At 57.0% G+C, this 16194-nt stretch overlaps 1 protein-coding gene across 3 annotated transcripts; it reads right to left on the bottom strand.

Annotated features, from left to right (window-relative positions):
* Positions 1 to 9787: 9787 nt before the first annotated feature.
* On the bottom strand, positions 9788 to 16194 carry Tmem119 (transmembrane protein 119). Of its 3 annotated transcripts, none has more exons than XM_023720894.1 (3): positions 16065 to 16194; positions 15713 to 15782; positions 9788 to 11837 (listed from the first exon to the last, which is right to left on the bottom strand). In XM_023720894.1, exons 2-3 carry the CDS (start codon positions 15767 to 15769, stop codon positions 10977 to 10979), a joined length of 918 nt encoding a protein of 305 aa, XP_023576662.1. In that variant the 5' UTR covers positions 15770 to 15782; positions 16065 to 16194; the 3' UTR covers positions 9788 to 10976. The 3 variants fall into 3 exon arrangements, with proteins under 3 accessions (XP_023576662.1, XP_023576663.1, XP_023576664.1); XM_023720895.1 differs by having other exon boundaries at positions 15713 to 15787; positions 16069 to 16194; XM_023720896.1 differs by lacking the exon at positions 15713 to 15782.

Below are 16194 nucleotides of genomic sequence, written 5' to 3'. Positions count from 1 at the left end.
TCTCTCTCTCTCTCTCTCTCTCTCTCTCTCTCTCTCTCTCTCTCTCTCTCTCTCTCTCTCTCCAATGTTAGACCTGACCCAGGCTCCTCTCAACCCCGGCTCCTCACCAGCCTCCTGCAGCCTCTCAAACCCACTCGGCTTATTCCTACCACAGGACCTTTGCGCTAGCTGGTCCCTTGCCCAGAGCCCCCTTCCCCAGAACTTCCCTGGGCTGCCCCTTGTGTCTCACCTAGATGCCAACTCCTAGACATACTCCTCCCCCACAGCTGAGGTGAGACAGCTGCCAGTCACTACCCCATCAAATGGCATTCAGTTCCCAGCCATGGCCCTCTGGGTCCAGGGTGCTCAGCAAGCGCCAGCCATCTTCCTAAGTCCCAGGCCCATCTCCTTCTTCAGGCTTGCAGTTTCCCTGTTTGCAAAATGAGAGGATTGGATCCCATGAACCATGCTCCCTTCCAGCTCAAACAAAAAGATTTCCACAGGCTGGGATAACTTCTCATGTCTGCCAAGAACTGGGTCATGCCAGAACGTGATTCATCTCTGCTGATTCTGCCAAGCAACCAGCCCCACTCCCCTCTCCCCAAACCACCAGCCCCCAAGAAAAATTCCTTCCCACCCCACCCCAGTGTCTGGGGCGGAACACAGACCCCAAGTCCCCTCCTGTCTGTCTGCCACCAGCACTTTAACCCAACCTCAGAACGTCTCTGGCTCTGTCTGGTCTGGAAAAAGGGGAGGGGGTATGCACCCCCGACCGGAAACAGCCGCAGAAGTGAGCAGCGAAAGCGCTGAGCCAGCACTGAGCAGGACAGTTGCTCTCCCTCCGCCTGCTTCTCCAGCTCCTGCCCTGGGCCGTGCAGCACGGAACCTTGGCTGTGTTTTTGTTTTCAGGAGTAAGAAAGAAGAGACAGAGAGGAGGGAGGCTCTATTCTGAGGCAAAAGCAGCTTGCTCCGCCCAGGAGGCTGTAACCCAGCTTCCCCGGGAGAGGAAAAGCTGGATCATTTTAGTAGGTACCCAAAAGCATTTAATAAACTTCTATGCCCGCTGGTGACCCAAAATCCCGGCAAGTAAAGGGTAGAAAGAAAGTTCCTTATCTTGATCAAGGACATTTGTCAGAAAGCTACCGCCAAGTCTCACCACTGGCAAAGCTCTGGAGGCATTCTCAGTGACACGGGTCAAGGTGCCATGTTCACAGCCACCACTTCTCTGCAGAGCACCTTCACCTCCGCCTCTAGCACTGTCCACATCCACTGCTACCATCTCTAGCACTGCCACACCCTCCCCTCCACGAGACCACCTCCTCTCACCCTGCCTATCACCATCACCTCCTCCACCTCTACACCCACCCTCTGCCACCTCCACCTAGTCCACCTCCAGCCAAACACCAGCTCTGCCATGTGTCCTCCCTCCACAGACACCACACCTCACCTGGAGGAGCCTTGGATCTGGTTCCAGCCTAGGGACACCCAAAGTCCAGGGAGGTGGAAGCCTGAGCTCATAGCTCAGATGGGTGACTTGAGCTTTGTTATGCCTCATATCTGCCCCTCCCCCCAAAGCCTCGTGTGGTCATGGGAGGCAGCTGAATCTAGAGTCTGTGATTGACTCATGGTCTAATGCTGGGAATAAGGATACGAACGATATACTCGATCTAGGGCAGTGAGCCTGCAGGGTCAGAAAGAGGCTCCCCCCTGTTGGTTTTGGTGTCTTCCACCATCTTGAATGGTTGCCCTTCTATATAAGAGCTGCCTTGCCTTAGAGCCGATGGACTATGGACTGAAACCTCTACAAATTGCAAGCTAACTATACCTTTCCTCTCTTCACTTGTGGGTGTTGGTATTTTGCCTCAGCAACAAGAAAGTAACTAAGTCAGGCACCTATGCCCTCCCAGCTGAGCATCAGGCCTGACCCCAGAGACAGAGCTTGGCCCTCAAGCCATGTGTGGCAGGCCCAAAGCACAGGGAGCTCAGCTTTCGGGCCACAGCCACACCGTTGTCCTCCTCCCCACTCACCATCCAAGCACGCACCCTTGGACAGATCGCCTCGCCTCCGAGGGACTCATTCATCAACAGTCCCAAGCAGTGACAGTTTCTTCCGCTGCAAAATGACCCTGATCAAACCAGCCCCATGGTGAGGGGCCATTGGAAATCTGTCACACGGAAAGCAAATGGTGAGGTACGGACTACACGTCTATCCCAGGTGCTTGGCCTGAAGCACATTCTCTCAAACATTCCTGTTCGAGAGTTAGAGCCCTGAGCCTCCCCGGTGGGCCCAGCCGTTCTTTAACCTCCCTTCCCTGCCCCTCCTGTGATGGGCACAAGTGGTTGGTTGCCCCTTTTGCTTGTTCTAAACAACACTGACACAAACATCCTCGCGCATTCGTCTTGGCACCCACCGCAAGTGGTTCTGCAAGCAGGTTCCAGACAAGAATCTCCAGCTCAAAGGGCAAGGACATTTAAGACATTGGTAGATGCTGCCTTAAGCTCCTCCACCAGGGACATCCACCCACTCCCCACTGCCTGACCCTCCCCCATGTGAACTCAAAGCCAGATACTGCAAAGATTCAAGTTTGACACAGAAAAGATGTCTGATTCTGGAAGAAACCGTGGGAAAGGTTCAAGATGCTTCCAACTGGTTCCCAGGGTCTAGCCTAGGCCTTTCAGTAAAACCCTGTACCCGTGGAGCTCTGAGGAAACTGGCCTTTACGCCTAGCCTGCTGGACTTAGGTTAGATAGAAGTAGGGACTCCCTCAGAGTGCAGGGTTGTTGGATAATACAGAGACGGAAGGGGCTAGATTTCTTCTAGGAGCCTTAAAACTGGGGAAGGCAGGGGTCTCTCTGGGGTGGATTAAAAGAGAAAAAAAGAGTTCCAAGTATGGTCTAACACTGGAATCCTAGCATTTGGGAGGCTGATGCAGGCAGAATGATGGCAAGTTTGAGGCCAGCCTGGGCTGCACATATTCAAGGTCAGTCTGGACTACCTAGCAAGACTCTGTCCCCTGAAGAAACAAATAAACTGGCTTGTAAAGCTGGAGAGGGCCGGGGAGATGGCTCAGTGGAATAAGTGCTTCCCTGGCAAACACAAGGGCCTGAGTTCAATCCCCGGTTCCACAAAAAAAAAAAAAAAAGGTTGGAGAAAGAGTCCAGGGTCTCCCAAAACCTTGGTAAGAACTGAGTGATTCTTGTCATCTGTAAGGAAGAGCACCTGCTGCCCTCATCCTCAGATGTTAACAGCACCAACTTGCCAAGAACACCGGCCTTGGGACCCATCGCTGCCTGCAATCCTTCACCGGCAATCTGCTTTCCTTTGCTACAAACTCTTTTAAGCCAGGACAGGCATGGGACTTGTCGCAAGTAGCACAGAGTGGGGAAAGGGCCACGCCAGAGCTGCCAAGGTGGTGAGCCTGGGCTGCTGACACCGCAAGCGCTCACTTGGCATCTCCCCACAAGCAGCAAAAACAAGGACAGGGCAGCCACGGTGGCTCCCCAACTGCCAGGACAGGCACCTCTGCGCTCCCTTCTCTAGGAAGGGCAGAACCCGCTGCCTGCCCCACCGGGTGATTGTGCAAGGCACAAGGCTGCTGCTTGCTCCTGCCCCCAGTGGGCTCCTGTCCACAGCCAGGGCCACGTATGCAGCAGGCCTGTTCAGGAACACGCAGGAAAGGCCTAGCCTGGCGCCCCTGTGGTCGGAGCCCTTTTCTGCCTTTCCTGCCTGCAGATCGTGAGGCTAGACGCAGCCTCAGCTGCTGCAAAGATGCTGAAGCCGCCAGCGAGGCTGTGGGCCCTGGGTCCCCTACCTCCTTGCAACGGTGCATCCATTCACCAGCCAGGGGATCACAGCCAGTGTGGATCGGAGGTCAGGAAGTTCAAAGTTCAGCTCACCATCTGGCCCTGTGACCTTGGGCGAATCCCCTGCCTTGATGAGCATCCATGTCTTCCTCTGCAGGGCAGACAGTGTCCGTGCCTCCTGGCTGAGTGAGGGCCTGGTGTCACGACAGCACTTACTGCAGTGCCTCCTATGCAGTGCTGCTCTGGAAATGAGCCACTTCACGGGTTTCAACTCCCAAGGCTGAGGGGGTAACTTGGAGGCCCTCATGTCCTGTCACTGCCCCACAGGGGCAGGTGCAGGGGAGGTGGCGGCTTCCCCAAGGCCACATTTCCCCTCTGCTCCTCATGCCAGGACGCAGCCCCACCGGGAGCTCCATAGTCTCTTCTCTGCAGTTACTGAGCACCTACTGCATACCCAGCTTGCAGGTGGGAGCCCCCTGCCAGTCTCAGAGCTGAGACTTGCAGGGGCCTCTCTTCAGAGCAGGAGTGGCAAGGAACGGAACAGCACCCTCCCCCCCGAGCTTCCCCGGAGCCAGGCAGGGCCTGAGATCTCACGGGGAAAGCGCCAGGCCCCCAAGAGGGGCAGGAAGGACAGTGGTTGGGGGGGTAACAAGGCCTGTATGTGGGCCCGGAGAACTTGACAGACACCTCGTGCCCTCCCCACAGGGTGCCCACAGGATGTTTCCACCCAGGGTGCTGCTGGTGGTTGGAGACAGAGACACCGCTGAGGTCCCCTGGTAATTAGTGACTGGAGGTCCCTGCTGGGTCCCCTCCCCCAGCCTCCCTCAGCAATAGCCCTGACTCCTGTCCCAGATGGGCCCAGACTCCCCCGACCATGTCGCCACCCACATTTCCATCTACATTGACTCAAGTGACCCAGAAAGGAGACACAGCCCTGGGAGAGCCTGGCGTGGTGCTGTGCGCTGTTTTGTTTTGTTTTGTTTTGTGTTTTGAGGCTGGGTCTCACTATGTGGTGCAGGCTGACCTCAAACTCAACAACAATCCTCCTGCCTCAGCCTCCCAAGTGCTGGGATTACAGGCATGTGCTACCTTGCCTGGTTAGAGCCAGGCATTTAGGGAGAGAAACTTCTTCCTTTTTTTTTCTCAAATGATAACAGTTTTCATTCACAGAGCCCATGAGGCAGGGCAGCTCTAGGCACTTTAAATTTGTTTGTTCATTTTGAGACCAGGTCTCATTGTGTAGCTCAGGCTGGCCTTGAGCTCGCAGCAGTCTTCCTGCCTCAGCCTCCAGAGCACTTTAAGAGATGAACTCAGCTCCTACAGGCCTTTTAAGTCTTGCTCCTCAGGATTCCCATTTCCCATAAAAGGAAACAAGCCCAGAGAGGTGAAGTGCCCGGCCTGAAGTCACACAGCTGGGAGGTGGTAGCACGGGGATCTCCTAACCACTGGGCTGCCCTTCCCTGCACCTCTGTAACGGAGGACCTGGGAAGGAAGCATGCTGGGCAAAGGCTGTCCCTGTCCCCTGTCCTCAGCTCTGTGCAGTCCCAGCCCCTCAGTGGAGTCTGGCTCCCCAAACCCACAGGCCTGGGCCCTCCCACCCCAGTAACCCCCAGGTATCCCCACAGGGCCCAGTGAGTGGAGGACACTGGGGCCTCATCACAGGGCCCCAGCACCAGCCCTCCTAGTTTATAAGCAGGGCTATTTTTTTCCTTTGCAGCTGCCGCCATAAACCCTAGTGCCTCCTGGGAAGGAGGGCAGCTGGGGTGGGGGCCTCAGGTCCTGGAGCCGGCGCCAAATCCCTCTTGCTATTTCTGAGCAGCTGGACGTTCCTGAGATTTAAACCTCCTGGAAATATGTGAGATCCTCGTCCTGCCCCAGACTGGCCCCATCCCTCCCGCCAAACCAAACAGAGTACCACGGGTACCACGGCCACCACGGAGCACAGGTGAACACAGCCCTAGGCGCCACCAGCCAGCCACCACTGCCTGCCCCACACAAGCCAGCCCCCGTCCGGCTCCCGTGTGGCCAGGCATAAAACAAAGGACTGGTCTAGATCCCAAGGTGTCCTTTGGTGCTGACACAGTGACACCAACATCACCTGCAGAGGGACCTCAGGGGATCCGGATACCTCCAGTCCAGAGGTTTCCTAAAGTTGCTTCGGCTCAGCATGCCACTGTTTAAGGTTCAGGGCTCCACGTACCAGTTCTGTGGCCTTTCTGCGCCTCCATTTTTTCCCACTCAAGAAAAAGAACCACCTCATTCAGCAGGATGTGAAGAAGGAATAAAATAACAACATTATTTCCAAGCAGCTTTATTTGCAACAGTCCCAAACCGGAAACAACACAAATGTCCACAGATGCACGGATAAACAAATTGTGGTGCATCCATACAAGAACATACTACTCAGCGATAACAAGGAGTGAAATACCACCGTGTACAATAACATAAACAAAAAGTGGACCGTGTATGTCGTGTGAAAGCCGCCACCCAAAAACTGTACACACTGTGCGGTTCCCTGTATATAAAAATTCAGAAAATGAAAGCTAATCGTAGTGACAGAAGCAGATCAACATTTGCTGGGGCCTGGGGGAGGGGCTGGAGGAGGATTCGCGACAAGAGGAGGGGTCAGAGCAGGGTCAGAGAAGCTTTGGGATGTGCTGGGTACAGTCACTGTCTGGATTGGGAGGTTTCCACAGGAATACGCATGGGTCAGAAATCCTCAGATTGTAGCCGGGGGAGGTGGCGCACACTCGTAGTCTGAGCACTTGAGAAAGCTGAAGCAGGAAGATTACAAGTTGCAGCCCAGCCTGGGTGACTGAGGGAGACCCTGTCTCTAAAAAATAAAAGGGACTGGGGTTGTAGCTCAGTGCAGAGGCCATAGGTTCAATCCCCAGTAGTGGGGGAAAAAAATCACCTGATTTAAGCCTGTTACCATTTATACTTCAAGTAGATCTGTTTTGTTTTGATTTTTAAACCCCAGGCTAGAGCTCCGGATGCAGGCAGGGCAGCCCCTGTATCCATGGCAGCTGTCCCCCACAAGTCCTTGCTGCTGCATCTGGGTGATTCATTCCCATCTCCACCGCCACATCGCCTCGGGCCTACTTGTGAACAGCACATCCGCCATCCCGGAGGTGCACAGGAAGTGCTCATGAAGTAGCTGTGATTGAAGAACAATCTGCTACTTTCTCCTGGACTTCTCAGAACCCAGAAGGTTAATTTGCCCCACCTGGGCCAGATTTGACAGCCCAAACTTCTATGAGAACTGAGGTAGCCACGGTCAGCCCCCTGCAGTGGGGGGCAGGGCATGGCAAGGCAGCAAGGCAGCAGGCCCAGGAAGGAAGTGGACACCACCCCGCCCCACCCTGGGCACCGGGGCTTGGCCTTGGCCTCGTTCTAAAAGGATAGTGTAGGCATAGTGCTGCAGAGCCCCGCCTGAGCTGCTAGACAGGCCTGGGTTTGACCTCCAGCTATGCTGGGCTATGTGACCCTAGGCCAGCCGCTGCACCCCTCTGAGCCTGCTCCATCGTCTGTGGACGTTAGGACACTGCTCAGACCTCTGTGCAAACGTGAGGAGGGTTCGTATGGGTAAGGAGCCTGCTCACTTGATCACACACGCAGAGCACAGAGGCCACTGGAGGCGGGGGGACACACCTGGGCTTCTCTCCGGTGGCACCTCCAGACACTGCTTCCTTGCTCTGAGGGCTCTTGGGAGCAAGTATTTTAACACCCCCTTTATGCATGCAGTAAAAGAGGCCCAGAGAGGACAGGCAACTTCCTCGAAGCCACACAGCCAAGAAAAGATGGAGCTGGGATCATCAGACCGTCTGACCCCAGGACCCAGAGCCATAAGCTCCTCCGCAGGTACAAAGATACTCCCAGCACAGAGATGTATGCTGTCCCCTGCTGCTGTCTCCTGATTCTAGCCAGCTAAGGGCAGCCTTCAGGCTGATCAGAGCAGGACAGGGGACAGGAAGGAGCCCCACTCTCTACATGAGATCCTCAGCATCACACGCCCAGCCACAGGCCACTGGTATCCTCCTTTTCAGCCAGAGCCCAGGGTCAGGACCTGTTCCTCATGGCAAAGGTGGCACAAGCATGACCGGGCTGGGCTCCAAGTGGGGCAGCTCTGCGAGGCCTGAGGTGGCAGGGCCACTCCTACCCTGGCAGCATCCTAGGCTCTGGGAACTGAGGCACCAGGTGCTCTGCCCCCAGCCCAGCTCTGCCCTGACAGGCTGACCCACTCCCAACCCTTGATGGCTTGCTGTCACTGCCACCAGCTTCCCTGCTGGGGAGCGGATTGGAGGGGTCCTAGCAAGAATGGAGGCCTGCTGTCCTGGCCCCAAGCACCTCTCATTCATTCATTCATTCATTCATTCATTCATTCATTCATTATTCAGTCCTCAGAGGAGAGGTACAGCCCAGCAGAGAACCCAGGCTCTGGAATCGAACTGCTGAGCTGGCCTGGTTCTGTGACTTGGGCACCTGATGGCACCATTCTGGTCCTCAGTTTCCTCACCTGGGCATGGGAAGAACAGCAGTGCCCACCTTAGGGCTGTGGGTCTCAATGTTAATGATGCCTAGAACTGGCCCAGCACAGGGCAGGCATGTATCTATTGTGACTGTTGTCATCACCAAACTTGTGGGACATGGAAGGGGAAGGCGCCCAGGTGGAGCTGGCACAGAGGCCAGAAGGGACTGAGTGGAAGAGACTTGCAAGGCATGGGGGACAGGAGGGGGTGGAAGGGAAGAGGACCCACAGCTGGGAGCGCTGGGAAGTGCAGAAGCCGTTCCTGTCCTGGGGCTCAGTTCCTCACCCACCCCACCTGCCTCAGGGGACACAGCTGTGGCTAAAGCACACACCCTGCCCTCTGGGTGGCCCAGCAGAGCACTGGTGGGCGGCTGCTGCCTGGGAAGCCCACTCTGCAGGCCCCCAAAGATCTCCAATGTGTGCTTCTGGATTTTGATATGGTTTAGTCCACTTCCTAGCCACATCCAAGAGTCTGAGACCCCTACAGCTCAGGAGTGTGCAGAGACGCCCAGAGAGGCTGAACAACTTGGCCGGAGCCACACAGCACACTGGTAAGGGGCACGCCCATTCAGGTGTCCTGCTGTTCTTGGCTGGAGCTGGGCAAGGGGCGGGGAGGGCTTCCCCACTGAGCAAGACAGAGGCCATTGTGTGCAGGGAAACCCAAGCCCAGGCCTTCTGGACCATGCGCTGCATGCAGGGTCCACAGCCTCCCCGCGCCCTCCCTTCCCCAGATCCCGGCACATGCTCCTAGTGCAGCCACATCTGGATCCCAGCTGGGAGCTCCAGGGCCCGGAGGTGGGGGAAGCCACCCCAGGAACTTGCCATCAAGGCAAGGAGGAGCTGGAGGGGAGGGGACAAAGGCAGGGCCAGCTGGGCCAGGGCCTGCAGAGGGTGCCATGTGTGTGGCACTGCCCAGGACCGGCACAGTGCACAGTCCTCTTCCAGGCATGGCCAGCTGGGAGTCCTGTCCCTGCTCTTGTCCTCAGGGGAGCAGAGGGCGGTGACTGTGCCATGACCGTGATCAACAACAGAAGCGTGTCTGGAAGCCAGTCCGGTGTGGCTGACACGCTGGGGAGCCCATTACTCCCCCCCCCACCCCGCGCATCTAAATAATCTCTCTACATACAGACCTTTTTTGTTTGTTCTGTGGTACTGACGGTTGATCCCAGGTCCTCCCCACAGAGCTACATCCTCAGCCCATCCTTTATATTCTTTATTTTGAAACAAGGTCTTGCTCTGTAGCCCAGGCTAGGTTCAAACTTGCGATCCTCCTGCCTCAGTCCCAGAGCTCTGGGACAACAGGTATGTGCCGCACTGTGCCCTGCTCCTCTTCTCCGTCTTTCCCCTCAGCCTTTGAGACCTGGCGGATTCCACCCTCCCATCCCTCAGAAAGTTGCTCCCAGCCCATGAGCAGCCCCTGCCCAAAGCCCACCCCTCCTCCCTCTGGCAGACCAGTGAGACAGACACAGGACAGATTCAAGGTTTATTATGCCGGTGTGTTATATCTCAGCTCAGTGCCTGCAGGGCTGCGCAGAGGTTGGGGAAGCCCCACGCAGAGGAGCGGGCCAGAAGCCCCTCTCAAGATTCCCCCAAACAGGATGGAGTGCAGGCTCCCTGTCAAGGACAGAAGGGTGCTGTGGGCACAGGCTGCCAGCCCTTGTTTGTGAGCAAAGGGCCAGTGGCCAGCGCCCCCTGCTCCAGGCTGGGTGTCAGAAACCAAATGGGGGTCCCCTCGAGCACAACCCCCTAGCTTTGGGCTGCTTTGAGGGTCTGACAGGCAGACAGGGCTCAATGCTTGTGCTTCAGCCCAGAAGCAGTACTGTGGTGAGAAATTCAAACCCAAGTAGGGGTAGCTCGGGAAACCCAATCCCAACACCCTACATCCCAGCTCTGAACCAAACAGAACTTGGGGGCACCCTCAGGAAAATAAGAGCAGTACTTTCCAGAGTGAGTTTTGCGGGATCTGATCTTACAGTTATTTTTAAAAAGAGCAGTGCTAGAGCTGTAGCCCAGTGGTACAGCCCTTGCCTCGCATGCCCCAGGACCTGGGTTACAACCAAAAGTACAAATAAAAAGGTCAGAAAGGCTAAGTCAAGCTCCAAACCCAGTCCAAAAGGAGCCTTTGCTGTGTGGCCCATCAGAGCCTAGAGACCACTGGGTGGGGCTCAGGTGGGGAGGCAGTGTGGAGCAACCCTGAAAGATTCAGGTTTAGGGAGACTCAAAGGATGGGTGGCATCACCCAGGCTGCTTCTGCTTTGCTGGCCCGAGGTGCCCCAGTGCACCCACCCAGTCGCTCCTCAAGCTCCTAGATCATCTGCCTCCTCGCAGGGGACCTATGACCGCATCCCCTGTCCCATATGGCTGATGCTGTGGCAGTTTGCTCATGCCTCTCATGGGCACGCATCTGTCCTCCACCTCCCCTGAGAGCCTGGCGCTGGGGTGGAGCCCACAGGTACGCACAGGCATTGAGTGCTGCCGACCCTTGAGGGATTCCTGGGTGAACCACAGGCCAGCTTCTCCAGCTGCTGCAGGACAGGATCCACTGGGGTTGCCACAGGAGGTGGCCACAAGGGGTGCGAGGAAGCAGTCAGGGCTAAAGACCTTTGCATGCCCAAGGAGGTGACCACAGGGGCCCAACAGTCAAGGCCAGCAACTCTGGGGGCTGTTAGATGCTGGGGGAGGCACTGCTGCATGCACAGGGGTTTTCAGGGGGACCCGCTGGTCCCTGGGCTTCCTGGCTTGAAGGGAAAGACCATTCTGGTTCCTCTGGGCCCTTGCTGGCTGCTGGCGTGCCCTCAGCCACAGCTGAGCATGACCCCTCCAGGACCACAGGTTTCTCCTCAGGAACCCCACATGCCTGGGCATCCAAGGCCACCTCCTGGCTGCCCTGTGCCCCTTCCTCAACCTTGCCCTCTGCCAGCCGGGCTCCCTCCCCACTGCTGCCCAGGGCAGCCCTGGCAGGAGACTTGAGGTTCTGGGTGGCCGCCAGGATGTCAGCCTGCAGCTGTTGGGAGGAGTCCAGAGCCTCCTCAGTCCGGCTGTCAGGAGCCCTGTCGGGGACCTCACTGAAGACGCGGGGACCCCCAGCCCGGTCACTCTGGTCCACGTACTTCTTCTTGGGGAAGGACGATGGGTAGTAAGCGGTGGCCTTGTGCTTCTGCCGTGTGATGAGCGCAGCACAGACGATGAACATCAGCAGGAAGGCCAGCGAGCCCACCACGGCAATGAGCATCACGTACTGCTGGAAGAAGTCTGCGATGCCATCCAGGAAGTTGGTGGGGGGCGATGGGCCCTCCAGGACGGTGGGCTGGGGTTCCCCTGATGTGGGGCTGAGGCCTGGGGTCCAGGGCGGTGGGGGGCTGGGGGAGGAGGCCGACGAACCCTCTGCATCCCCACTGCCCCCCATGTCCTCCAGGAAGGTGGTAGGCAGGGACACAGAGAGGGCTGGCACAGGCACAGGCCGCAGGAGCAGCAGCAGGGAGAGGAGGAGGCTGGAGCCTACTGCAGAGGCCATGGTGCCCAAGACCTGCAGGGAGACGAGGGAGGGAGAAGTCAGAGGAGCATCTGGGGTCTCCAAAACGGGGCTCCCCCAGGCCCCAGGGACTGCAGGGAACACAGGACAAGTCCCAGCAAGCACTGCCCATTCTGGCGTTGGAGGCCCAGGGTACCCTGGCCTTTGCTGGTTGGCCCCTGGCACACACACCATGTCCTCCTCCCTCTGAGGTCGAGGTGGTGGGGCTGAATCTGATTCACCCCAGCACCTTCTGGGGTTTGCACCATGTCGGGTACCCTGTACGTGCTCAGTAAATGCCCTGAAATGACAGTAACAACTTATATATTCATGGTTTTCCAGCTGCTTCGGCTTCCTTCCTTCCTTCCTTCCTTCTTTCCTTCCTTCCTTCCTTCCTTCCTTCCTTCCTTCCTTCCTTCCTTCCTTCCTTCCTTTTTTAGGTGGGGTTGATACAGGGTCTCACTAGGCAGCTCAAGCTGGCATCAAAGTGCTATCCTCGTGCCTCAGTTTCTCGAGTGTGGGGATTACAGGCATGTATCCTGACACCCAGCGGAAAGGGTATCCCAAGATTATCCCCATTTGTCAGGTAAGGAAACTGAGGCTCACAATCACAAATCAAGGAAGATCTGGGGTTGGCTCTCAGCCTGAAGGGAGAGTTGTTGGCGGGGCTGAGTCACTAAGTCCTTGAGGGGTGACTGAGCGAGTGTGCAGGGCCTCGTCCCCGTGCAGAGTGGCTGCAGTGGCCCCAGGGCCACATACCAGCTTCGCAGCCAGAGGCTCCCCCTGGGCCTTGGCAGGTCCTGCTCCAGAAGTTTCTCAGTCTCTGAGCTCTGAAGGGGTTCTCCATGCCAGGATCATCACCCACGCTGCCTGTGGCCTCCAAGATCCAGGCAGGCCCCGTAGGCTCCCCCAGGAAGCCCCTCTGCTGAGACTAAGCCAAAGCTGCTGCCCTGAACCACCACCGCTAGATGGGAACCAGATGAGCCCGAACTTCCCTCCCACCCCCTTCTCGCCGCAGGAAAGCTGCTCCCTGCGTGAACCCCCAGACCACATCTGGCCCAGACAGCCCTGCTGATTAATAAATTCCTCATGGCCAGAGTTTATAGAAGAGCTGGTGTCTAAAACACGAACTCTCCTAACTGCTGTGAGACTGTGCCGGCACTTCAGACAGACCCAGGACGTCATGGCCGAGTCCCCAGCCGCCTTCCCCCGAAGCTGCCAGAGCTATGGATGCTAAGAAAAGCTTCAGATTGGCCGGTTGGTCGGAGGCCCTGTCTTGGGGTCTGAGGTGGAGAGGCAGAGGGGCAAGCGAGTTCCCAAGCTGGAAAGGGGCTGAGGGTCCGGGTACCTGGACTGCAGGGCACATTTTTAATGTATGCACCACAGGGTCTGCTCAGTGACGTGGGTGACAGTGAAGACCCAGGAGATATGGTAGGTGGAGGCTGGGGCACTCAATGGCTTGTTCCAGGTGACCTGAGGCCCCAATTCCTGTGCTTTAGTTCCTCAGTGTCTAGTCCTGGGAGGATTAGACCCAGGACCACCCTCCAAGGACAAGAAAATCCATGGATGCTCAAATTCTTGAAATAAAATGATGTGGGGTCTGTGTAAAACCTACACACATGGCCATCTGTGGGTTTTGTTTTGTTTTTTGAGACAGGGTCTCACTATAAAGCTCAGGCTGGTTTGAGCTCACTGCGTAGCCCAGGCTGGCCTAGAACTCACAATCCTCCTGCCTAGCTTCCCGAGTGCCAGAAAGCACGTAGGCACCATCACACCCGGCTTCTTCTGTGTATTTAGATCACCTCTACACGACTTTTAATAGCTCACACAACAAAAAAGCTACTTAAATGATATGCTGGATTAGTTTTTTATTGCTGCACTGTTTTGTTTTAATATTTTCTATCCACAGTTTGTTGGATCTACAGCTGGAGAAACCAAAAACTCAGAGGGCTGTTTGTACTAAACGTGCTCTGACCAGCTCAGGTAGCAAAAATATTTTTCCCTTGTGCTGGGGACTGAACCCAGCATCTTGTGGGTGTTCCGCAAAAGCTCTGCCACTGAGGGGCACTGCAGCCGTCACACCTCATTTAAGATGAGCTAGGCATTCCGGGTTTCCCCAGGGATTACACTTCCTAGGTTCCCTTCTACAGAAGCAAGGGCCCTAGGTTCGGAGACAGCCTGCCCAAGGACACGCAGATGACACAGCTGGGATTTAAACCATCCTCTGTCTGATTCTGGGAGTCCACACACGCACTCACCGCACACCTGCGCCAGCCCAGGAAGGAGTTCAATCCCTGGTGGGCATCACTTCTCAGCCGAAAGGAAGGCGGGAGCACTGGAGCTGCTGAGGGAGCCCCAGGGGGGGGGGGGGGGGGGGGGCTATGTCCTGCTAGTCGCACCTTGCCTGTCTTGAGTCTGCCCATCTTTAATAATGGCAGCTGCAGTGCCAGGACCATGGAGGCTGAGCCCTGGGGAAGTCACGAGGTGGCTGGGGAGCCAGTCGGACCAGGCCAGCACCTGGCTCCCCGTGCCTGGCTCTACCTCCTGTCTCAGCTGAGCCTCACTGTCCCTATCTGCAAAGGGCAGCGCTGTCTGTGCGTGTGCACGTGTGTGGCAGGGGTGGGGTGGGGGGATCACACAGTGAGCCTCACAGCACCATCAGAATCGCATGGGATAACATTCTGAAAGTGCCAGCGGGGTAGCAGCCGACTCAGGAAAGGTGGAATTCAGGGGCTCAGCACTCCAGGAGCCGCCGACAATCTCTCCTCCTAGGCCAGCAAGTGACTGTCCTCCTCTGTGTGTGCGTGCACCCGGCGTCTTCCCCACCCCCCAGGAAAAAGCCAACTTTTGTGACCCATCAAGTGAAATTTTCTCAGCTCTGGTCACAGGAGTGCAGGACCCAAAACACAGATATGTGCATGCACACACACACACACACACACACACACACACACGCACATGCACACACACATGCACACACAGCAATGAGTCAGAGAAAGGAACTGGGTAGAGGACACGGACCAAGAAGGAGGCTGTGCAAACTAACACTGACCCTTAAAGGCTAGGACCCCAACGCTAGAGTCTGCACTCCCCTCCACCCCTCCTGACTCCTGGAGAAAGAGACAGTAAGTAGAGGGACACAGCTCTATGCTGGAACCACAGAGTACAGGGAACCAGCCCAATTTCCAGGCAGATGGCTACGGGCTGCCAGGCAGGCCCTTGCCCTCTCTGAATTTCGGTTTTCCATCTGCAGAGTGGGAGCCCCGGCCTGGGAAACAAGGTCTGGTTCTGCTTTCAGGAGGACTCAGAATCTCAGGTCACTAGGAGCAGGGTGAGGCCCGATTCCTGTGCTTCCGTCGCGGAGAAAACGCATGCGCAGAGACAACATACGGCTACCTGTGGCAGCACCACAACCCTCAGCCCAAAAGCAGCTCTAGTATCCAGGAGCTGCTGAGCCACGCGTGTCGCCTCTTGGAGCTTTGGTCCTCATCTCTGGGCCAGGGGACAGTCCCCACACTCCAGCCAAGACGGTGCTGGGTGCACACAGGGTGCTGGGGAGCAGGGACTGGGCCCTACCAAGAACCTCTCACAGCTGCCGTGGCTCTTTCAGGGTGCTTGTAGTCACAATTGTGCAAAAAGATGCAAATCCCCCAGGGCCTGAGTACCCCAAAACATGCAGCTGAGGGTCCAGAGCTGTTGTCGCACTCCCACCCAGAGACCAGCAGCCAGAGGAGGAGGGGCGCCCACAAAATCTGGCTTCAATTAGTAGTCTGGGGGAGGGGGTCCAGGCTGAAGCCGAGTCCAGGTCCGGGGCCAGGCAAGGACAGGGAGCTAGGCTCCTCAGAGGGGAGGTCTAGGAGGGAAGGGGTTCCTGGGGCCTCAGAACTCACCCAGACACACAGCAGCTGCAGGGACAACACACCCAGGACACTAGCATACAGGCTCATACAGCACGATGCCCTACACAGAGAACACACAACACATGCATCTTGCATTCCACCACGGGACAGGGCCGTCCCACAATGCCTGGGCCCTGAGCCTAGAAGCACCATTCACTTCAGAGAAGGCGCCCGCACGCCTGCCGCCGCCGACCCCAGCAGCCACTTGGGCCACAGAACCCTTGGCCACCGGCTGGCACACCCTGGGCACACACGGGCTTCTGCTGAGCTCGACAGTCCCCAACCCTGAGCCCCAGGACAGATGCAGGCTCTGAGGATTGGGACCCCTCCCCCAGGGACTTACTAGTGACTGCTGCAGGACCAGGCACTCTCCAGGTGGAGGAGATGGACGTCCAGCCGCCTGGGACAGTCCCTGCCACTGATGCCGGCAGCTCTGGCTGGCGCCTGCCCTCCTTGTCCTCCGTCCCTCCTCC

Source organism: Octodon degus, unplaced genomic scaffold (genome assembly GCF_000260255.1).
Source record: "Octodon degus isolate 3935 unplaced genomic scaffold, OctDeg1.0 scaffold00079, whole genome shotgun sequence".
NCBI lineage: Eukaryota > Metazoa > Chordata > Mammalia > Rodentia > Octodontidae > Octodon > Octodon degus.
This window is presented reverse-complemented; position numbering and strand designations above follow the sequence as displayed.